Below are 25,637 nucleotides of genomic sequence, written 5' to 3' on the forward strand. Positions count from 1 at the left end.
CAGAGGAAGTCCCTTGATCGCCTGGGCCTGCCAGACGGAATTCCCAAATCTCTGAAGGCACAAGAGGCCATGATCTCTACCTCAGAGTTGCAAAAAACGACAAGGCAGCTAGATCCAACAAATAGCAAAGAGAACATGGCGGTCGATCTAAACAAAAGCGACTACTGATTTAAAATCAATTGCTCCTGGGGGACACAGTGGCTCTAGATACTTAAGAGGTGGCTATCCTGACCTAATTATGGAGTTGAAAAAAAAATAAAAACTATGGACACATGTTTTTAATGGCCGCAAGCGATAAATGTTATAAACATCTTATACTTCTACATTATCAGTTTGTGTTTTCTTTTCTTTCTACCTCCCGCTACCAGACTATATTAAATGAAAGTCTGCATTTGATTCATATTCAAAAAGCTTGGAAGATTGTTCCATAGGTTTTAGCTATGGATTGCCAGATGGTTACCCAGAACCAGTAATGACTGGATGTTGGTCTATGATACAAGTTTTAGATTTATGACTTACTAATGGCGTCTCCCTGGATCGAAAAAGTTGGCTGTGAAAGTGTCCATTTATAACCCCTATGAGCACTCCATCGCTCCAGTTTGTTTCTGGAACACAGTCCCCAGGTCATGCCAGACCTCTCAGTCTGGATGCCATTTATTTCTTTTTCATTTTCTCCTCTCATTATTTGTCTTTGTGCATGTTTTGTCTCTCGGTATCCTAGCTTTTGGTCTATCACAAGATGTCCAGCTAAATGGGGAAGCAGGGTTAGTGTTGGGTCGTTTTGGAAGGGTCTGCCCAGAAAACGCCAAGACACTTGGGCCTACAGTTCAGAATTTTAAAATTTACATCCACTCCAAGTTAATCTCTCAAAATATTTAAGGCTTAAATATTCCACAGAAAGGGGCAAGGTTGTCCTATTTAGTCAAGAAACTCCTTTTTCTTACGATAAACATCCCAAATTGATATAAAAATCATACCTAATCTTTTCAGCTGGGGTCATGAAAACAGGACGTTTCGCAAGTCTTCTTTTTAACCTACGTTCATCAAGTCTGAGCAAGAATAGGAGGTTTGTTATGTACATAGGGCATATAGTGATTACGGACATTACTTGTACTAAAACAAATATGATCCAAACAAGGGTCAATCTCACTTTTTTTTTAAAGAAGCTTTTTCCTACTCAGTGATTGTGGCCTGATTACCTCGCTTTTTCATATTTTGTGGCCTTGCAAGGTTGTTGTGAAATGTCTGGGTTTCTATCTAAATATGTTAAAAAGCTCAATTCTGGCAGAAGTTGGTGTAGCTCTACTGAGTAAAAAGGCCTCCTAACATGCCAAAATATAATTATAACATGAGTTATACACTTTTTATTGTAACAAGTTAAAAATATACTGTAGTTTGTCAAATTAGGCTTATGGAAAGACAAAGCCATTTCTGAAAAACCTTCAAGAAAAATGAATAAATTAGGGGCCTCGGATGGATTATCTGAGAATATCTCCAATACAAATCTATGATCGAGCACACATAATGTAAGAGAACAAAACCAGAAAGACTCACTGGACTCCAAAATCCAGTGCCTCCAACCGAATGGTCAATGTCCCAAAACATAAAAGGTACAAGAACAAAGATAAAGGCTGGGCACAGAAGAAGAGTTCATTTCAGTACAAAAAAGCAGCAGGCTGACGTCTCGGTCCTGCATGGACCTTCACCAGAGCTTGCTCTGTGCCCAGAGTACTGAGAGGCTTCTGTGCCCAGTCTTCATCATTGTTCTCATCAGAGAATATCCCATGAAAACCTTGAGCTCGGCTAAAGCACCACTGTGGTACCTCATTGTCCCAACACATGTAATAGCTGAATGGGTGTCTTGAACCACTTACTGTAGTAACATTCACATTATTTTGCTATACAGTAAATTAATGGTGTTTAATCTAATGTGCATATACATTTTCTATGTAGGATGCAAGATTTTATTATTTATCCTCTCTTAATTTTGGCTTAGTGTTTATAGCTTTCTCATGACATTAATAGTTGTTTTATTTATTTTTTTAATTAAAGTTTGGCTGGGGAAAAAAAAACATTTTTTGAGACGAATCACCACTGGACAGAAGCTTCATTTATAAGGTTACATTAAATACATTTCTAGAACCCATTTTATTTGAAGCAATTGCCAAGATAGAATTATGAGAAGAAAAAAAACCATGCATGAAAGTAATTGCACTGCAAGAAATATTGAATAAATATCCTTGTGACCAACATGAAAACCTGAGTAATACATTTCCAGTTTAATACCATATTCACACCGAGAAACCGGAATTAATCAAGGCTATGAAGGGAGATACAGGGATGCGATACCCTTACTAAAGGTTAAATAAATGCCGACTGCTCTAGGCTTATTGCAGACAAAAGGAGAGCGTGGCAATCTCTCTGAAGTTTATCTACTGATCAATACATAAAGGAAATTGTAGACATGTTAAACACAATGCACTCCCTTCAGACTACTAATAAGCGTTAAATGAATTGAGTCCAAGAGAGCTCACAAGGTGAAAATGTTAGTAGAGACCATTTGAAAGTTTTGCTCGCTCTAAATTAGTTTTCAAATCTTCGTCTACACTCATAGTTTTCCGTTTAGATTTTACACATTTCCCATTGGGAGGTTCCTCCTGTGAGGATGCTTAGTTACAGGCAACACATTTTCACATACGCAGACATCAAGAACTATGTAGAAAGACTAAATATATATAAATATATAGTTGTACTTGGTGTAAAATATGCCGATCTAGGAGATCTGAAAGGTAATCAAATATTACTCATTGTTTTTACCCCTATGTAATAATAACAATAATAACTATTTCATATAGGGCTTCTCCCAATGGGACTCAAAGCACTTCAGTTACAGTGTGTACAAATACACAGCACATATCATTTTTGTATCTTTTTTTTTGTTTTGTTTTTTTCAAACAGTCCCTGCCCAGGTGAGATTACAATCTATGTTTTTGTTCTGAGGCAGAGAGAGATCAAGTGACTTTCCCAAGGTTCAAACTCTGTGTCATTGTTTAGTGTCCGTGCCTTTACTCACCGAGCCACTCCTGTACTCTAATACATTGCGGTCCCCTCTTCCTCACCTTACGGTGTCTGTTCCTCTGTGCACACTACACTCACTCCTCGTCTACTCAACTCATCTGTCTCCTCCTCTTCTTGCCGTCTCCTCCTCCTATTGACCATGCTGTCTCTCCTCCCCTCTCATTAGGCTTAGTCCATAGAGACTGAAGCCGTGCGCAGGCGCGCTGAGGCTCAGGGAAAACTGTGCTTTCCCTGGCCTTAGAGCGCGCCGTCCGTGGGCGGACCAGTGACGTCACGGAGCTGGTTCGCCCTCATTGGGCGAACCGCTCACATGACCGGCCCTGCGCTCCGGCGAGCACAGAAACTAAAGATTTGGCAAGACACGCTTCCGCAGGTGTGCGGAAGCGTGCGCAAGCCCCTGCTAAAGCCGCTCTCATTGTGGCTGCAGGGGCTCAGTGCCGAGCAGCAGCGCGCTTCAGCACAGGTCAGCGCCTAAGCGCAGACCATGCCCGAGACCTTACACTCGGCTCTCCATTCCATTCACAAAAGGGGAGAGATGTGCAACCTCACTGGCTGTCTCTGGGTTAGCGACAGGCCGGTCAGCCTATCGCAGAGGAATGTGCAGACATCCTTAGCGAGAGATATAGATATACACATTAAGCACATGCACCCTAAAGTTAACCATAGTTATTGAGACGTATATATTAAAGATAAAACAGTTCATTTCCATACCAGAGTTCTTGTTCCATTTATTTAAACACTACTGCTGTAACTAGTATAAATGAAGACAAAAAGGATCAAGCGCAAATACTGTATTGATACAAGTGAACACACTGGTGAGAGTGAAAATTAAATATATACAGTCCTCTGAATAAGTGCCGCTCCTGGAGCGGACTCAATCCAAGTCCATATATGATTGTGGAGAGAGCGGGTCGGGAGCGCACTCACATCCAGGGGTATATATATAAAAAAAAAGGAGAAAAAACATACACATACAGTATAGTGCAAAAAAGGTTTGATAGTGATTTTTAATAAATGTTATGTATTTGACTCACATTTTGTGTGTGCTCCTGCCCCTGTGTCTCTGTCACTAGTAAATAGACTGCATATTGCCAATGCCATGGCATTGTTTAGTTTGATTTTCTCTGTAAATGTTGAATAATTTAACATTTATTTCTTTTATTACATAAACAGAAGCTGAGCACTCACTACATTGCATCTCCAACGTTCCCTACGGTGGTTGATTTAAAGTGTATTTGAATTATATTTGTATTAAATCCTTCGTCATAATTTTTTTAAATTTTTCTCAACATGAACTCGGCTATTGATGACAAGTGTAAGAAATTATCCTCCAAATCTGCATAACCAGAAACAGGAGAACTAACCTTACCTATTCTTTTCCCCTGAAGACCACAGGAAACCTTTACAGCCAAGTGCTGTAAAGTGGGGGGACGCGAGATTTTCTGGGAGTGGGGGGGCACGGCGGTTACAGAAGTCCCGCGCTCTCCCCCAAGGCATTTAAATTAAATACCGGTGGACCGCACCAGGCCTCTATATCTAACTTACCTTCGCTTCCATCGACGCGTCATCATGGTAACCTGGCGTCAAATTATGCTGCGGGGTCATTTGATGCCAGATCTGAGCAGGGGGGTGGAGGGGCGCGAGCAGGGGAGGAGAGCAGGCAGGATGAAAAGATTGCACGCCCCTGCTTTACAGAAAGAACAAAAAGGAGGCTGAGCAAGTTCTCAAAGAGACTCCCAGTCAAAGAGACTCCCATAAGAAGGAACAAGATAACACATGCACTCCTAGAGAGAGAATGAAATGACGTATTTCTGGAATAACAATGCTGAAATGTCCATGGAGTAATCCTGCAGCATAGAAATATCAAAAAGACGCTACAATTCAAAAGAGAGGAGGCGAATGATTACAAGCAACGAGCCTGGATTTCATTGCAGAAAAAGTGAAAATGACTGAATAACTTTAATATGGTAACTTCATTCAGCATGGATTTTCATTGGGAAGATGTGAAGCAAATAAAATGTTAATTGTTTACTTGAAGACTAGATAAGAAAAGCAAGACATGGCACATGGAGGCCAACTCCAGTCCCCCAGAGCCAACAACAGGTCAGGTTTTAAAGATATCCCTGCTTCAGCACAGGTGGCTCAATCAGTGGCTCAGTCTGACTGAGTCACCTGTACTGAAGCTGGGATATCCTTAAAACCTGACCCATTGGTGGCTCTGAAGGACTGGTGTTGGCCACCCGGATTTGGTTCCTTACCGCACAATGACGGATGCACCAACATCTAGATCTGTAATTTGTGCCCTTTAACTTGTACAACATAAAAATAGGTGTGCTAGCATTTTAAGATGTCTGGGCTGAATTAGTAGCACAATGTCACTGCCTTTCAAACAGGTGAAATCTGATCAGATCCCAGTGTCTGCTTTTCCTTTGACACCATCTCCCTGTACCTTGGGCACCACAATTATATTGCAAACTTACATTGTGCTGGAGAAATTCTAAACATAAAAATATATATCAAAAAGTACATCAAGCAACAGTGCACAACTACAGGACTAGCATGCAGGATTTATTGTTCCCATTCAAGACAACTCCAAACAAGACCGGGAAAAAATCTCACAAGTACAGTATACTGTACAGCAAAATTGAGATGTTTTGGCGATCCAACTTCAAAAGATCCACAACAATCTACTCCACGAAAGAAGTAGATGAGCAGAAGAGGGGGCTGAGCACTGCAAAATTAGGCTGGCTGGAGGCAAATTTATAATCCAATAGATTTATTAGGCATAATGGCCAAACCACTAAAACAAAAAAAGAAGAGGATCTCCTTTCTTTTTTTTTGTTAGTGGTTTGGCCATTATGCCTAATAAATCTATTGGGTTTTAAATCTGCCTCCAGCCAGTCTATAAAGTTGTGATTATACCGCAAAACGGCAGCGGCACATGGCGCAACGTGCACAAAAACAAAATGCATAAATCCAATTAATGTAAACATACCTGTAGCGGTGTGCGTGCCGCCTGGAGCTGCAGGGCGGACGACTGGTGAGGAGACAGAGGAATTTGTTATTGGCAGGCGACTGTTGTATCACGTGAGTGCTTCAGCCAATGAGGGCGAACCACTCACGGCCACGCCTCTGCCACACCACCTCTCCTGTAACCTTCACTGCCGAGGCTCTTTAATCAAGATGCCACTCGGCGGCAGGGTGACGGCACAGGATAGCGCTGCCACCCCGCAACCCTCTTGGTATAAATCGAGGCCTAATTTTCCAGTGCTCGGCCCCTTTTTCTGCTCATTTACCTTTACCTACGGGATTGAAGCACGCGACGTGGACAGAGACGGCACAGATGCCTTCATTCAGCGGGTTGTGAGTTAATTCACTCAGACTCACCGGTTGCAGCACTTTTTGTTCCAGCCAGTGTGGACCAACGAAGTAAAGCCTCAGGACCGGAGCCACGGGAAGTACCTGTAGCATCATGGTGGAACTCCGTTGACGCGGGATCAACTCCTGGACGGTACAGGTTAGACACTGCTCTCCTTGTATTTGGCTCCCTGGTGGTCTTCGGTGAGGCATTTTTGGCCACTATCAAGCCACACAAGCTTGGTATACTATCAGATGTGCGTCTATTAGCCTTTATATGACTATCCTTTCTACATCTGTTTATTGGATTTCAGATGGTCTATGCCATGGACTCACTGTCTATTTTAGCAGCACCAATTATGGATTCACTTCCAGTTTTATTTGTACTCCACGAAAGAAGATTACTTTGGCCACCCACATCAGCCCCCAAGATGTAGTGCAGAGTTGTAGCAGCATTTACTGGAACAGAAGCCCCATAATTACATTTAAAAGGTTTGTTTAATGAAAGTTCTTCATAGATATACCACTACACAAGGTTTTGAGACCTTACAGCAGGCCACAACACACACACATGCACACTATGCTTCGGAGGTCTACAAACTGCATATAAAAACTCATGTTAATTTAATATAAGTTTAACAGGTTCTTAAATCTTAAGTGAATTTACAGGTCTACCACAGGTCTCCAAACGTCTCTACACCCCACAGTCACGTGGTTCAACGGCCATAGATCATTTTGGATAATGGTATGCAAATGAGCACACCGAGTGTGACACACACTTCCTAATCGTGTTGAACGTGGATACTTATATAGCTTTGCCTGCTACATTACACAACTTGGGCAGCCTGCAATAAACCCATCCCCATGACGTACGAGACAGGTAAAACTCCCTAAGGCAGACAGAGAACATGTGATTCCTCCACTTGTCACCTGCCTCGTCAATCCACGGATCTGAAATATCTTGTGACATACGAGAACATAAACTATTTTTTTTTTCCATCAGCAAAAACTGTTAGGAGACATCATCACTTTAAATCAGGCATAAAGATGTGATTAATTTTGACTCAAGTCACTTGGGCTCATGCAAGAGTCGGCACGCCACCGGCAAAGCCTTTTTAAAGAACATTTATTGAAATGACAAGAGCAGTGTGCCCTAAAGGAAACACAATGCGAAAACGCTGCTCCTATGTATGTTACCATCATAAACACATACGTACACAATCTTACTAATTATTATTATACAGTAATATTGGATGTTGCAAATATGGTACCCTTATTCGGCACTTTTCACATTAGACCATGTGGTATATGCAATGTGGTATATTGTGGTATATTGGTATATACCAATACAAAGTCACAGCAAGACTATTTTTGCATAGGATTAAATTTGTTCTTGTAGGTTGTGATAACTTTTTCATAGAGCAGATTAACTAACATGTTAAGTAGAGAGATTTCACAACCTCACAGGTCTCTTCAAGTGTACTCATTTTTTAGGTTTAAACTGCATTATATTAATAGGACTTGATGTTACAATGTATTTTTAGGAATTAGAGGCTATGCATGGGATTAGATAAACCATTTAAAAATTGACCAACAAGAGGATTCATCATAGATGAGCTACATACGTGTATAAGGCCGCGCGACGGCGACAAAGCGGAAACTGGAAGTCGGCAAAATTTGATTTTTCAAGGGCTGTCGCGTCACGTGACGGCCCTTCAACAAATCAAATAACCGGAATCCCGCGACGCGGCGAAAAATAACTTTCGCCGGAGGCGACAGGTGACGTCACCCGCCGTGTCGCCATCGACGGCACTATAGGCACGGCCTAAGACCTCACCAGTCTGTATTCATATCAGTAGTCAACACAAGGCAGTAGCAATGCTTTTTTCAGCAGGGAATACCATGTAAATCACAGCACTTCTGAATCAGCGCATCATTTATTTGCAAATTACAAAGCTCCTGTCCACAATCAGGGCAACTTCTAACAAAACGCTTGTCAGGAAGCCTTACTCTGGTAGTCTGCTCATCTCCATCCTGATCCTTTGATGTCCACAATTGTATGCAGCTTTAGCACCTTAACGCGTTGACCGTAAGGTGGACACCTCTACCATGTACCTCTCCTGTACCTAGTCATCCACTTACTGAATGAAAGGCACTCTAGCTTTAAAGAAAGCAAATATGGTTTTAATATAATATTTCAGAGAAGTCGCCTGTAGTTTTCAGAATCTCTTGCTGGGCACCTGATTTACAGCTTGAGAATGTGTCCAAAAAAAACCTGTAAGCCTCGGCAGGACTTCACTTAAAAAGAACTGCAAAAAGCACAGCCTGTCAGCTCTGCGTTTCTCGCATAAAAAGCTTCCTGACAAGTGCTACCTTCTATTTTTATGCTGCTTTGTTACTTCTAAATTAAAGGCTCTTGATTGCTTCTAATCGTATTGTGGAGTTTCTCTCATACACCAAAACATAATGGCTTAAAAACAGGAAAGAAAACGGGAAACGCACGCAGAGACCTTCTAGTCTGAAAGCTGCAGTTTTTAAAAAACAATTTTAAAAAAAATTCCCATTCAATATGTGCATCAATACAATCTGCACACTGACGTGATTAGCTAAGTTTGCCGATCGATCCGTTCTCTTGTAATCGATCGCTGAAGATTCGGCTCGAGGGTTCAGGGGAGCGCTAACTTTTTGTGCTGCGACCCCCGTCTTCCCTTCTGCGTTGCCCGTGGCCCCCCCAAACCCCCACACCGTAGAGCTGCGTCAAATGACGCTGTGGGGTCATGTGAAGTCATGTGAAGTCATGTGACCCGCGGCATTATTTGACGCGTGTGACATCACGTCACATGGCGACGCGTCACAGAGCGGCTGAATCTGGGTAAGTAAAGTGTTGCAGAGGCCTCACGCGATCCCCTGGCATTGAATTGAAATGCGGTGGGGAAAAGCGCAGGGCCTCTGCAACCACCCTCGCCCCCCCAGCAAAATCTTCCGTTCCCCTGGGGGGTGCCCCTTGCTTATATCACTGTTAATATTGCAGAAGGTGCAAAGTTCTGTGTGGAAGATCATATGATGAGGCAGGCACTAGATACAATGTGTGCACTGCTAGAGAGAGGGCAAAAGGGGTGTGCTAGAAGAGCCTGTGCAGAAGAGAAAGGGATGTGACATTGTAAATGGTTGCTATAGAAACAAATGCTTATTACGTTAAAAATGTCTTTAAAAATGTGTTTGTTTTCAAAAAAAATGCTACAAGAATTTTCTCATAGTACTGAACTGATTTATAAATATAAATAAATAAAAAAACACACAGGATATTGCTTGAACTGCAGCTTCAGGCCTCAAACTTTAATTTTGAAGTATAACGTTATAGGTTTCTTAACAAGTCGCACAAAACTTTTTTCTATGAAGATATTTTCCTACACAAGGTATATTTTTGCAAGGACATTACGATCTGTCGAGAGAATATTCCACAAACAGAATGTGAAAAATATTACAATACCAATATCCCAATATTTATTCGGAAAACTGCGCCATGGTGACAGAGGGGAAAAATCAGATCGGAAAACAAAAGGTGACGGACGCAGTGGTCCGGCCTACCCAACCACATAATGCGGTGGTAAAGTTATATCAGCGTTCCCAAAAAGGGACAGAGGGTGTGTCTAGCACTGCCCTAAAATACTCCTACTCCCTGTGCCGAGCTGTGGATTGATGGGGGCAGCTTAAAGCCAATTTTGGTCAGCATTTTGATAGCCCTTACCTCTAAGTGATATCACTGTCCTAATTTAAAGACTACACCCCCAGTTTTGTTTTTAATAATTATTGTTGTTAGCAGATGGGTTATTATCAAACACCTTGCCAAATATACATGGTGATGCAGATATCAAATCTTCAACTCTTAACAGGTTAATCATGTGGCCTTACCGTTTATTTTAGTTCAAATTCAATATGTCACAGAACACTTTTCCTACCATTTTAAACAACAGTTTTAGCGTTAAAGTTATATTTAATAGTTCTATCCAATATTAAGGTCTTGAGTGACCCCCGCAAAAGCGAGATAAAACGGTTTGTAAACTTGTCTATACAGATACAGTGTCGCTACATCGTTTTTTCATCCACTTCTGTATTTAAACGTTGTGCTGCCATCATTAGCCAGAGAGATGGAGGAAAAGAACAGGAATTACCCAATAAGGTTAGAACTCAATGGACCCAAAGAATAGAAATGTATTTATTTTACACAGGAACTAAATGTAAAAAATTCTTTATTAATAATAATTTATATTGGGATTTTTTTCTGTCCCCCCCAATGGCTCTCAACATGCTCAGTGTGCGGTACAAAGAATTTTAAAGGCACAATTCTTGCCCCAACGATCTTACATTATGTTCGGGCCTGAGGCACAGGTAGAGAATGACTCGCAAAAGGTAGTAATGTTTGAAACCAGGCTCCCAAAGCCCATCTGTGTGTGTCATTATCTTTACTGAGCCACTCCGTTTAATTAGCTTCCTTAGGAAGATTTCAATCGAATAGTTCACATTTTCTGTCCACTACGCGAGACTGCAACTTCATAGAATAAGGGCTGGGACACGCTGCGCCCGGCGGCGCGGGCGGCCGCACGAGTGTTCCCCACAAGCAGGGGAATCCTCCCGAGCCAGTCCCAGTCCCCCCTGGCTGCACAGCTCACTACACTCTGTGACGCGTCAGCCGCTAGGGGATACAAGAGAATTGTAATCCCAAGCGGCGACGCGTCACGTGGTGTGGCTGTGAGCCAATGAGGAGGTGAGGCTTCGGGGAGCGGGGAGGAGGGTGTGGGGGGGAGCAGTGATTTTAAATAAACTGCAGCACCAAGGAAGTCCCTCCTGCTCCCTCCCACAGACTCCTCTTGGGGGGGGTCCCCTATCCGATTCACCCCCTGCTCCGATCCCCCGGGCTCCGATTCACCCCCCACCCACCCCCCCGTGTATATTTGTGAGTGTGTGAGTACCTGTCTGTGCCTGTCTGTGTGTGTGTGCCTGAGTGCGTGTCTGTGTGTGAGGAGTTGAGGGGCTCAGCGACAGCGGTTGAGGGGTTAAGGAGTTGAGGGGTTGAGGAGTTGAGGGGCTGAATGGCTGACGGGCGGTCCCGCCCCATCACGTCATGGCCGGGCCCCTCACGTCATGGCCGCGCCCCCCACCCGTTTTGTCCACGCCCCCCCGCTCGCAAAAATGGTCCCTTTGGACCGGAAAAAGCCCCTAGTGCCTCTCCACGCGCCGCCTATCTGCAGTGCGGGCGCGTGGCCTGAGGCAGCGGGGCCTTAGCCTAAGGGAGCAGCACCAGAACTAGAGATAAAATGTACAGTCATAACGTTGTTCCAATAGAACGACAATGGCAGATACCAAAATAGGTCAAAAAATTACAGCTGCTAAAGGATTTCACTGTGAAGGAATTAGACAAACTGAGAAAGGAAGAGCATACGATAAAAATATGTTTTCATTTTTTACAATTTAAATAAAAAAGGGGGGGGGGGGGAGATTTGTATGATCTACACCAGGGGTGTGCAAACTTTTCCCCGTGCGCACCCCTGGCTGCTCTCCACTGCGGCTCGGGCCCTGCCCTCCTGCATCAAATGGCGCGCGGGGTCATGTGACCCGTCACTGTAAGGTAAGTGTATTATAGAGGCCTCGCACGGTCCCCCGACATTTAATTTAAAATGCCTTGGGGGAGAGCACCGGATCTCTATAACTGCCGTTCCCCCCCCCCCCAGAAAATCCTGCGGCCCCACAGTTTGCGCACCGCTGGTCTACACCTTTAAAGCAAGAAAGAGAATGAGGAAGTTTGCACGTGTAAGCACGCTCCTTTCATCTTAGTATCCTATATAGAATGTGTACACTGACTCACCAACAATAAGGGGAAGTTCCCGTAACATACTAACTGCTCAGAAAAGCTTTTTAGCCGTCAAGCCGGACTGTGGAGATGGGGGTATTATATATTTATTTGTAAAATGGTTTACCAGGAAGCAATACATTGAGAGTTACCTCTCATTTTCAAGTGCGTCCTGGGCACAGAGTTATAACAATACCTGGATACATTAAATGAACGGAGGTTATACAGTCAATTCACAGACATTTCATTGGCAGATAGAGATACGTATGTAAGATTTACAGACAAGATTACAATTGTGTTAGAGGCCCTGCCTCAAGGAGCATACAATCTATAAGCCATGTAAATTGGAATATTCAATACAGGGGATAAAAGGGCTGGTGAGTTTCAGATTGAAATAGAGCAGCTTTAACATTACCAAACAGCAGCAATTGGCTTACACCCTTTGGCTGTGCCAAAGACTGTCCGCCTTTGGGGCAACGCATATGTAGACTGAAGGGGTTCTGGTTTAATGCAGCTGTGGTTTCAAATACCTTTCTCCTCCTGGGTCATTAAGATTTCAGTAGGCAGTGTTGACAACACACAGCAGTAAGCAAATGCAGATGTTCTGTGCAGAGGGGAGCAGCTCTTTGGAACCCTTTCAGGCTTTCATCTCAAAGGGTACCTTCCCATTAAAAGTGTTGTCCCACTTATGATCAAAGTTAGCTTATGATAGGAGTAGCTTAGTAGCTTAAAATTAAGTGATTGAGATCTAAAGCAGCGGTGCGCAAACAGGGGGCGCAAGACTGACTGCGGGGGACGCAGGGATTACAGAGGCCCCGAGCGCTTTCTGAAGGCACTTAAATTAAGTGTCGGGGAAGCGGCGAAGGCCTCTGTAAACCTCACTTACCTTGGCTACGGCGGCTTCTTAGACGCGTCGCCATGGCAACGTGGAGTCAAATTACGCCGCAAAGTCATGTGACGTCACGTTGGATGTCATGATACCGGAGTCGAGGTAAGGGGGGAGGGAGGCGCGGAGAGAGGGGAACTGCCGGCAGGGGAGCGCAGGGGGGAAAAAAGTTTGCACTCCCCTGATCTAAAGAAACAAAAAAAAAAGGGAGAATAAAAGTGAACTAAGGGTGAAACTCTGAAAATATCTTATTTCAATTTAATTTGCAATAGGGACTCTAAGGGTAAGTCCCCAGTGGCCGCTGCGGCACGCCTCACGCAAGGCACAGGCCCCTATGGAGCTGGCCCCAGATGGCGTGCGCACACAAGCCGCGATGCGCGACCGCCTTGACGAAGAGACAAGATTTTTGTCTTTTGGCGCAGCGGACGAGCATTGGCCACGTCATAGCAGCTGTTCAGCCAGTGAGGGCAAACCAGCCGTGTGACATCATGGCCGCACCCTCGCCGCACCCTCCCCGGTTGCAAGCTTTTTTCCCCCCCTGCAGCTCCAGCACAAGCTGCAGATAGCGGCCTGCACCAATGCACGCGCAGGAGCAGGTGTGCAGGGGCCGTAGCCTAAATGGAGGCGGATAAAAAGGATTGCTCCATCGAGAGCCCTGATCCACAAAGCTCCATTATGTGACCTAACGTAACGTTAAACTAACGTAACATCACATAAACCCTAACCGTGTCTCTTCAAAGGACAATAACAATGTTAATTTGTGTTTTCTCCCATAAAGAGCGTTATGACATGCAAAGGCGTTACAGTAACATTGCATACTCATGGTCTATTAACACAGAGACTTAACGATACTTTAGATAGGTCATACCTAAGCTTGGCGTTACTCCCACCCAGACCCAAACATTAATTTGACAGTGTCTGGATGGGTGAAATATAACAGTTGGACATTATTTAATGTACCGCGTTATTGCACTATCCTCTCTTAACTCGAGCTAAAGCCCTATTTTCGGGTCTGAAATCGGGGTAACGCCAAGATATACTAAATGTCATGTTATTGGAAGATACCGCAACATCACACCAAGCCAGGGTTGCGCAAAGTGGGGGGTGGGGGTTCGGCGGTTACAGAGGCCCCGTGCTGAGAGCCTCTGTAACGCACTTACCAGGCTTCAGTCCACGCGTTGCCATGGCAACGTCATTTGACACTGCGAGGTCACGTGATTAGTGGAAGGTGGGAGCGCGACGGGGGAGAGCAGCGCGACGGGGGAGAGCAGCGCAGGATGTTTGCGCACCCCTGCACTAAGCTAAAATAACGTGGCGTTACGTCTATGCTAATGAGATTTAGCACTGCCATGATCTTTGCATAATTGCCTTTGAATATACGCGTTGATGTGTGTTCTTGTGTTTGTTAAATCAGGCCTCATTGTGTGTGACGTTACACTGAGCTTTGTGGTGCTAGTCACTAGTGTTTCCCAACTCCAGTCTTCAAGTAACCCCAACAGGCCAGGTTTTAAGGATATCCCGTCTTCAGCACAGGTTGCTCAATCAGTGGCCGAGTCTTCGACTGAGCCACTGATTGAGCAACCTGTGCTGAAGCCGGGATATCCTTAAAACCTGGCCTGTTGGGGGGTGCTGGCGTTGGGAAACACTGTACTAGTGCGAGGGGCAACCATTTATCCATCTCTATGAATGAGGGCAAGAAGGAAAAAGAACAATGATAAAAAGGAGAGATCAGGCAGGTGTGAGTACAGTAAAATCCAGCCTAAACCTCATGTTACATTAATTACAAATACGGTCAGAATAAACTTTAAACAATTTAGTACAACGCTCTAGTAGTCTTATTGATCCTGAAATATTATTGATTTGTCGAACGCTGCAATACCTTTTAGTGGATCAACGAGCGTTTTCCATTAGTGTAGAAAGCCTTAGAAATGTCAACCCTTCCATCTCGCATGTCTAATCTCATTCTGTTAGAAGTCTCTCAGAATGTGTGAGGCCCGAGGTTTGAAAGCTCCGTACAGTAGAATTTCTTCTGTCAATAAATTTTATTGATCCATTGAAATGTCTCCAAGCCTACGATAAACCTTGCGAATATATTACTCAACACAAATACATTTACGCTTACATGTAGATTAAAATAACCCACCAATTACCAAGCTTCTACCCATTAACGTTCAGAGTGCCGTGGGTCTGACACTTTCAGGGTATGTGATCGCTCCAGGAGGGGTCACACGGTGGCGCCAGGCCCACGCCATACAAGGTACTCTAACATTTAAGAAACAGATGATTAAATCACATAATATTGTATTCTGCAAGGTGCTTTGGCACATGCATTCTAGACCCAGGAAGAAGAACATGGGTGGCCAACTCCAGTCCTCAAGGACCACCACTGTCCGGTTTTAAAGGTATCCCTGCTACAGGACAGGTAGCTCAATCAGTGGCTCAGTCTTCGACTACAGTACGGTATCACGGTTAGATCAATTTGGGTCTATACAAGGCTGCACCTTTAAGTAGCCAACATGACAACTTTGTTGATGCAACCCTCTAACAATCATTTTGTGTGTTCTATACGGATGAATAGCATTTCTTCTTTATTGCGTTACTACCAAGCGATATCTACTTGCATTTGTTATTTATTAATAAAAATATTTTACCAGGAAGTAATACATTGAGAGCTACCTCTCGTTTTCATGTATGTCCTGGACACAGAGTTAAGGTGACAAATAATACATGGTTACAAATAGTTACATAAGTGAACAGGGAATACATTATATACAAGACATTGAATGCACAGTTAAAGAAAATATATGTTATAGGCGTATGTAACAGTTACAGACCAGATTCAAATGTGACACAGCCTTAGTTTTTAAAGAACTTAAACTGGTGGCGGCTGTGAGAGTCTCCGGTAGGTTGTTCCAGTTTTGGGGTGCACGGTAAGAGGGGGAGGAACGGCCGGATACTTTGTTGAGCATTGGGACCATGAACAGTCTTTTGGAGTCAGATCTCAGATAAGTGCTGCATGTGGTAGGGGTGAGGAGCTTGTTCAGATAGATGGGTAGCTTGCCCAGAAAGTATTTGAAGGCAAAACAGGAAAGGTGAACTTTGCGCCTAGGCTCAAGTGATGACCAATCTAGTTCTTTGAGCATTTTGCAGTGATGTGTGTTGTAGTTGCATTGGAGAACAAAACGGCATATTGAATTGTAGAGGGTGTCAAGTTTGCCAAGGTGGGTTTGGGGTGCCAAGCCATATACTATGTCTCCATAGTCGATAACTGGCATTAGCATCTGCTGTGCAATACGCTTTCTGACCAGGAGACTTAGGGAGGATGTGTTCCTATAAAGTACCCCTAGTTTGGCATAGGTTTTGGATGTCAGCGTACAATGTGCATTCCGAATGTTAAGTGGGAGTCAAACCATATGCCCAGGTATTTAAAACTAGTAACATGAGTTAGGGTGGCGTTAGCATTGGTTCTGATCTGGTGCTCAGTCACTGGAAGCTTGAAAAATTTAGTCTTGGTCCCAAATACCATTGTTACAGTCTTGTCAGTGTTTAAAAACAGTTTTGGGAAATCCAGTTGAGTCTCAAAAAGTCAGACTGAAATATGTGTTCAAGGTCGGAGAGGCTATGGCTGTGTGCATATAAGATTGTGGCGTAGCCATCGGGGGTGTGATGCAAAATAAAAATAGGGTGCCGAAATACCGGACCAAAAAAAAAAGAAAGAAAAATAATTCCACCTCCAATAATCCAGGGATAAAGCCTGTTTAAATCATCCACTAGCAGCGTAATTGCCAGTAAGCCCATCAATAATGAACATGTTGCTTGGATGCGCAGTGGAATGCGTGTTCCAAACACCTGTACATTTTCAAGAAATGTTCTTGCTAGTTGGCTCAATGACCGTTGGCCATCTTAACCCAATCGATGCTGGCAGCAGAGAAGTTATAGTTTTGTGTGATGCAAGCAAACTGTATAAATAAACGTTGAAAAAAAGAATATGTGGAGAGATCTTGAGTACTGAAAATAGAGAATTAATGCTGCGACAGTACACCAATCACTGTACAATGTCCTATTAATACCAAAAAGGTAATCTGCCTCATGGAACGATGCCCAACTATGGTGGTTGCACTTGGCACCAGCAAAAGGACCTATGTATCCACAAAAAACGCATATACATATAGTGGTCATAGAGGTAAAACTCATTAAATGCATTTTTACCTTTTTTCATGAAAGAAGGCTTGGTAAAGAAGAAAAATTCTATTGATTCATTAAAGACATCTATTCTTCAGAACTTATATCAAAATACCTTCCTTTTTAAATACAGAATTTGTCCCGTGAAAAACAACATTTGATCGCCTTTTCCGCAGTACTCAAAGTAGTTAATTACTTTTACCTCTACAACGATGATATAAACAGTTGTGTGAAAAAGAAAGTACACCCTCTTTAAATTCTATGGTTTTACATATCAGAACATAATAATCATCTGTTCCATAGCAGGTCTTAAAATTAGGTAAATACAACCTCAGATGAACAACAACATATGACATATTACACCGTGTCCTGTTTTATTTAACAAAAATAAAGCCAAAATGGAGAAGCCATGTGTGAAAAACTAAGTATACCTTATGATTCAATAGCTTGTAGAACTACCTTTAGCAGCAATAACTTGAAGTAATCGTTTTCTGTATGACTATCAGTCTCTCACATCGTTGTGGAGGAATTATGGCCCACTCTTTACAACGTTTTTCGCCAAACGTGGCGCTGTGCACTATGGCCAAATATCTCAACATTGGTCTCTTTTGTCCAAAGGACATTGTTCCAGAAGTCTTGTGGTTTGTTCAGATGCAACTTTGCAAACCTAAGCCGTGCTGCCATATTCTTTTTAGAGAGAAGAGGCTTTCTCCTGACAACCCTTCCAAACAAACCATACAGGTACCGTCATGAACTTTAACATTCAACATGATAACTGAGGCCTGTAGAGTCTGAGATGTAATTCTTGGGTTTTTTGCAATTTCTCTGAGCATTGCACGGTCTGACCTTGGGGTGAATTTGCTGGGACGTCCACTCCTGGGAAGATTGGCAACTGTCTTGAATGTTTTCCACTATTGAATAATCTTTCTCACTGTAGAATAATGGACTTTAAAAATTGTTTGGAAATAGCCTTATAACCCTTCCCAGATTGATGGGCAGCAACAATTGCTTCTCTAAGATCATTGCTGATGTCTTTCCTCCTTGGCCTTGTGTTAACACACACCTGAAAGCACCAGACCAGCAAACTGCTAAAACTTCAGCTTTTATAGAGGTGGTCACACTTGCTGATGATCAATTAATCACGGGCATTTGATTAGCAGCACCTGTCTGCTACTTGGCATCTTAATTCATATGGAAGCAGTAAGGGTGTACTTAGTTTTTCACACATAGCTTCTCCATTTTGGCTTTATTTTTGTTAAATAAATCATGACAGTGTAATATGTCATGTGTTGTTCTTTATCTGAGGTTGTATTTAACCAATTTTAAGACCTGCTAAGGAGCAGATGATTGTTATTATGTCCTGATATGCAAAACCTTAGAATTCAAAGCTTTCTTTTTCACAGAACTGTACAATCCAGCTGACACGGTCTGTGGTGCCCTACCACTGAAGATGTGTCGCGCGCACAATTTTGATGACACTTAAAGACTACTGCTGTCAGTTTGCCAAATATTTGTCTGATACAAATAAAGGCTTCTAGCCCAGTTCTGAAGTGACCCTCACCCTACAATTCTGCAATGTTCTTAACATAACATGATAGAAATTAGGCAAATGCATAAAAGATTAACCCAAAATATTTTATTTATTTTTATTGGTGCATTTACTGCTCTCCCCAAGTGCTGAATGTGACCTTAAGGGATCATTCATGGCTTTGAAGGCGCTGGGTCGCAACCATGGGGCCGCCACACAAGCAATCACGTGGTCGGCAATGCAACAAGGTGTCTTACAATGAAAACTATGCATCAACATGCTATTCAATATTACATGTCATTCCAAAACAGCACATCTGTTAAACTAGGTTGATGAATTAGCTTATAAAACAAACATGTTCAGTGAAGCAGGACACACCAGAAAATAAGGTAAAATAGTTCTAAGATATTGGGTTGACAACTGCCATGTCTGATCTTTAAAAAGTAAACCACATCATGATTTTTTTTTTCAAATAATCAGAACACATTTCTAAATTTCATTCAGAATTAACCCTTTCAATTTACACATTCCATTTCATAATATTTTATGTTATGTTACATGTCTTAATTTTTTTCATTATTGTACTCTTAAGATTTATAAGTATGTATATATTTAATTATATATGGTCTTATAAATATGCAAGTGTAAAAAGTAAAACATTATATCGGGCGACATTGGATTGTTTCAAGAAACATTATTTTAAACTTGCAGGTATCATTTTGTTATCTTCGCGTTTAACTTACTGAAAACTTCAATAAAATCTTATATTCTTCTTCTTAAAAAATTTTTTAAAAAATAAACTTTACTTTGAATTTTTCACAATTGCATTGCTTGTCCATTTGACAACCAAACGGTTAAACAAAAACTAACATTATCAGACCAAATCTAGAACAGGGCAAACTTCTCATTGTGACCAGATTGTTGTACGTGTATATGTCTACACCAATGTTTTCCAACTTATTTTGCTTAAGAAACCCTATGAACAAATTGTGCAAAACCCCAACCATTGCATTGTAAGAAACCCCGACCTCTCTAATAGCACGTCTGAGATCAGATGCATTGTAAGGAACCCCAACCCTCTCTAATAGCACGTCTGAGATCAGATGCATTGTAAGGAACCCCAACCCTCTCTAATAGCGCGTCTGAGATCAGATGCATTGTATATTCTTCTGCATTTGAAACAATTTTCATATTACCTGAATATTGCAGGGAACCCTTTAGGTACGCCCGCGGAACCCCTGTTGAAAATCACGCGTGGCTTGGAACACAATTTAGAAATAAATGTGAAAACAGTTTAGTTACGTTAAAAACATTATTTTTATTAACGTATCCACTTAAATGATGGTTATATTGTTAACCGTGCATTATAGCACTTCTCAGCAGACTGCGGCCCTTATACTATAAACTGCATCGGCGCAATCACAGTTTGTAGCGCAAGGGCCTGAGTGAGAGCGTGTGCGTTTAATTAACACCTGTTATTATGCCACATCACCTCATACAGAAGATGCGCATCGTTTCTTCAGAGAAGCCCCTGAGGGTGCTCCCTGGGGAGATCGCATTACTGTCAGGTGAGATATTTATATTAACTTTAAGCATAAAAGCACCTAAAGAAAAATTCATGTATCCTTTTGCTCGAAAGGTTACATCTGTAAGAAAGCCATGTAGTATACAGTCTGCTGTGAGCTCCATGTATATTACAGCCGGCAACACACAACTTCTGCCATGTTTTACTGGCTTCGTTTTATCACACAAATGTCATGTCTGTTTAACATGTTTTGTTCCCCTGTAATATGTACAGCGGATTTGTACAGACTTGGTTAACCCTTTCACTGACTAACGGGTATGTAACGCTGCTGAACAAGGAGAGTTTGAAACAGTCACGTAAAACACGTCCCTTGCGTCATTTGATATGTTATATCATTGGCAAATTAAGGTAACAAGCATCACAGAAAACGCATTAAATACAGAAGTGTGTTAACAGCCAAACCAGAGGAATGAATGTGACAACAATGTCCAAGTTGCAGTGAAAATGGAGGACTTGCAAAACAAAAATCACAATGGGAGACATTTTAGGAGATGCCACAAAATAAATGCTCATTTATCAACATTTCTCCAAAACCGCGCTTCTGGACAACTCCACAAAAAGCTATTATTTGGTCCAGGTGAAAAGGGAAAGTAAACAGAGTCTTTGGAGAAGAACGTGATTAATTAATACTTTCATTTAACCTCCAGGATCCAACATATTGTATTCTGCATTTCAAGGGAAGTGAATTAATGTATTTGTATCTTTTATCCTAAATGCACCAAAACACGTTATATCAAGATTCCAAAGTGCAAACTTACCTTCTAATTTAAGATTTGTTACTGTTTATCTATAAAATCACCAACATATTCCACAACACAACGCATATTGCAAAAAATAACAAACCCTGCTAGAAGTACATCTTATTATATTATCACGTCACTCTAACCACATACGGTAGGTAAGGACATCCATGTTCAGGAGGGTTCACCATTTAAACAGGTTGTAATTATGGAGTCAGGAAATATTAATTACTTTGCATTGGTTTCCAAAACATGAGGCAGCAAAAGGTGGTTAACTATTTCAGTGGCAGACACTGCACAGACCTTGCGCACCAAGAGTGAATTCTGATGTGCCAGCAAATGCTGCTTATATTCTGTTTACACGTGTAAGATTCAGATCATAGAAGAGTTCATTTATTATGCTTGGCCAATCATTTCCTTCCTATCCCCTCAAGACAATGTAAAATACATCTTTGCCCACATTTAGAGATATAGATATATAGAGAGAGAGAAAGCCGAAACGTTGATTCACGTTTTTGAGATTGAAGTGCGTGGATATATACATACATACATACAAAGAGACACACGTCAGCGTAGCAACTAGACCAATATATTAACCACGTGTGATTCTACAGTAAGGTTGGGGGAAGGAGGGAGTCACAATTATACATATAAAACATTTGTATTGCACATGTCTACTATTCACATATGTTTTTACACACATATATATATATATATATATATATATATATATATATATATGATTGGGACCCTCAACATTGCTGTAGAATCTCATTTATATGCAATATATTGGTCTAGTTAGTAAGAGTGCTGACTTGTGTGTGAGCGAGCACACACACACACATGAAAAAAAGAAAAGCTATGAAAAGGAGGATTTTCCTATTTTTAATAAAAACCACCAATACAACTTTAAGAAAATCAGATAAAGTCAGTCCTAATTATAACAGACGAGACTGAATGGCAAATACACTCCCCTTTTTAAAGGAAATGCCACAATATTTCCCCTTTGCTGTATGAAAACGCACAGCTGTGCAAAGGCAAGGGGTTAATGTGGAACTGAAGCGATAAGCAATGCAAAACTGCAGCACGATAACACTACAAGATCAATTCATTGCAACAACAAACCGAAAGATGACCGCTTAAAAAGGGATTTGAAGATTAAATACTTTTGATGGCTCCTACCTTTCTTCTCTGTGGCTGCTCTACGCCTTGATGGGGAGACCAGTTCTTTTACAATCTGCAAGACTTGAATCATCGCTAGTTAACAAGACAAGATGCCAGCTGCTCCTTCATACATAAAGCCAACAGGTTTCATCACTGGAGCTCATTGTATTCTCCCCTCTGTGAGCTCGAGCAATGCGGAGAAGGAGGCTCATATCACCTTCTCAGATATGCTTCCCTACATTCTTTTGAAGGCTTTGAGGCAGCCTTCAGGAAAGCAGCAGCCAGTATATATAGGCACGTCTGCTGGAGCAGACACTACTGTGAACAGTAAAATAAACTATATATACTATACAACACTAAAATATGCAAAAAAAAGCTACATTTCTACCCAAATTACAGCCGATTGGTACTTTTATTTTCCTATTACCTCCTTTTGCATTCACATTATACACAATAGCAAGGGATATTTCCAGATCAAACTCACTGCCACCAAATCTCCTTAGAAACAGGCAACTAAATATTCCAGCCCAGTGTTCTTCCACAATTTAAGAAATGTCTCCGGGAGAAGCAGAGGCAGCACAATCCACAATGAGAAAAGTTTGTCACAGAGTAAGGATGGTTTGAATGTGTTGTGTTCAGCATCTGCCGCCCAGAAAGTCTCCGGAAGCTCACACTTCCGATGCTACGGGCAGCCCCAGAGCGCTTCCTCGCACTCTCATCATAGTGCACCTCTGACATCCCATTACGTGACCAGAATACTTATCCAGCAGCATTGATTACGGCCCACTCCTCTCCACAAGAGGCATCAACAGCAGAACACGTACCTTCAAGAAACCTGTAGTAAGTGCCAGCAACACCTTGAAGCAGGGGTGGCCAACTCCAGTCCTCAAGGGCCACCAACAGGTAAGGTTTTAAGGATCTCTCTGCTTCCACACAGGTGGCTCTATCAGTGGCTCAGTCAACGGCTGAGCCACCTGTGCTGAAGCAGGGATATTCTTCAAACCCGACTTGTTGGTGGCCCTTGAGGACTGGAGTTAGCCACCCCTGCCTTAAAGCATTCACATCTAGAAGTCACTAAAATTATCAGTTTCCATTTGGCAACCTTTACTGGAGTTGCAATAAACTGCAAGCATTCTGCCATGTAACACCGTGTTCTACATCCAATCAAGCGCAAGTATTCTGCCATGTAACACCGTGTTCTACATCCAATCAAGTGCAAGTATTCTGACATGTAACACCGTGTTCTACATCCAATAACGTGCAAGTATTCTGCCATGTAACACCGTGTTCTACATCCAATAACGTGCAAGTTTCTGCCATGTAACACAGTGTTCTACATCCAATAACGTGCAAGTATTCTGCCATGTATGTAACACCGTGTTCTACATCCAATCACGTGCAAGTATTCTGCCATGTAACACCGTGTTCTACATCCAATAGCGTGCAAGTATTCTGCCATGTAACACCGTGTTCTACATCCAATAACGTGCAAGTATTCTGCCATGTGACACCTTGTTCTACATCCAATAACGTGCAAGTATTCTGCCATGTGACACCTTGTTCTACATCCAATAACGTGCAAGTATTCTGCCATGTAACACCGTGTTCTACATCCAATCAAGTGCAGTATTCTGCCATGTAACACCGTGTTCTACATCCAATAACGTGCAAGTATTCTGCCATGTAACACCGTGTTCTACATCCAATCAAGTGCAAGTATTCTGCCATGTAACACCTTGTTCTACATCCAATAACGTGCAAGTTTCTGCCATGTAACACAGTGATCTACATCCAATAACGTGCAAGTATTCTGCCATGTGACACCTTGTTCTACATCCAATAACGTGCAAGTATTCTGCCATGTAACACAGTGTTCTACATCCAATCAAGTGCAAGTATTCTGCCATGTAACACCTTGTTCTACATCCAATAACGTGCAAGTATTCTGCCATGTAACACCTTGTTCTACATCCAATAACGTGCAAGTATTCTGCCATGTAACACCGTGTTCTACATCCAATAACGTGCAAGTATTCTGCCATGTGACACCTTGTTCTACATCCAATAACGTGCAAGTATTCTGCCATGTAACACCGTGTTCTACATCCAATCAAGTGCAAGTATTCTGCCATGTAACACCGTGTTCGACATCCAATAACGTGCAAGTATTCTGCCATGTAACACCTTGTTCTACATCCAATAACGTGCAAGTATTCTGCCATGTAACACCGTGTTCTACATCCAATCAAGTGCAAGTATTCTGCCATGTAACACCGTGTTCTACATCCAATAAGGTGCAAGTATTCTGCCATGTAACACCTTGTTCTACATCCAATAACGTGCAAGAATTCTGCCATGTAACACCGTGTTCTACATCCAATCAAGTGCAAGTATTCTGACATGTAACACCTTGTTCTACATCCAATAACGTGCAAGTATTCTGCCATGTAACACCTTGTTCTACATCCAATAACGTGCAAGTATTCTGCCATGTAACACCGTGTTCTACATCCAATAACGTGCAAGTATTCTGCCATGTAACACCTTGTTCTACATCCAATAACGTGCAAGTATTCTGCCATGTAACACCTTGTTCTACATCCAATAACGTGCAAGTATTCTGCCATGTAACACCGTGTTCTACATCCAATAACGTGCAAGTATTCTGCCATGTAACACCTTGTTCTACATCCAATAACGTGCAAGAATTCTGCCATGTAACACCTTGTTCTACATCCAATCAAGTGCAAGTATTCTGCCATGTAACACCGTGTTCTACATCCAATCACGTGCAAGTATTCTGCCATGTAACACCTTGTTCTACATCCAATCAAGTGCAAGTATTCTGCCATGTAACACCGTGTTCTACATCCAATAACGTGCAAGTATTCTGCCATGTAACACCGTGTTCTACATCCAATAACGTGCAAGTATTCTGCCATGTAACACCTTGTTCTATATCCAATAACGTGCAAGTATTCTGCCATGTAACACCGTGTTCTAAATCCAATCAAGTGCAGTATTCTGCCATGTAACACCGTGTTCTACATCCAATCAAGTGCAAGTATTCTGCCATGTAACACCGTGTTCTACATCCAATCAAGTGCAAGTATTCTGACATGTAACACCTTGTTCTACATCCAATAACGTGCAAGTATTCTGCCATGTAACACCGTGTTCTACATCCAATAACGTGCAAGTATTCTGCCATGTAACACCGTGTTCTACATTCAATAACGTGCAAGTATTCTGCCATGTAACACCTTGTT

General features: G+C 42.1%; 1 protein-coding gene across 3 annotated transcripts in view; it reads right to left on the bottom strand.

Annotated features, from left to right (window-relative positions):
* The window catches only part of USP6NL (USP6 N-terminal like), a 159,671-nt gene that overhangs the window by 109,421 nt on the left and 24,613 nt on the right, over positions 1 to 25,637 (bottom strand). Inside the window, exon 1 of one of the 3 annotated variants that reach the window (XM_075599470.1) lies at positions 22,387 to 22,617. The exons of the other annotated variants lie outside the window; for them this stretch is intronic. Coding sequence (XP_075455585.1) covers positions 22,387 to 22,459 — 73 coding nt within the window. The 5' untranslated portion in view covers positions 22,460 to 22,617. Of the gene's footprint in view, positions 1 to 22,386; positions 22,618 to 25,637 lie in introns of those variants that run through there. 3 annotated transcript variants of the gene reach the window in all.

Source organism: Ascaphus truei, chromosome 5 (assembly GCF_040206685.1).
Source record: "Ascaphus truei isolate aAscTru1 chromosome 5, aAscTru1.hap1, whole genome shotgun sequence".
NCBI lineage: Eukaryota > Metazoa > Chordata > Amphibia > Anura > Ascaphidae > Ascaphus > Ascaphus truei.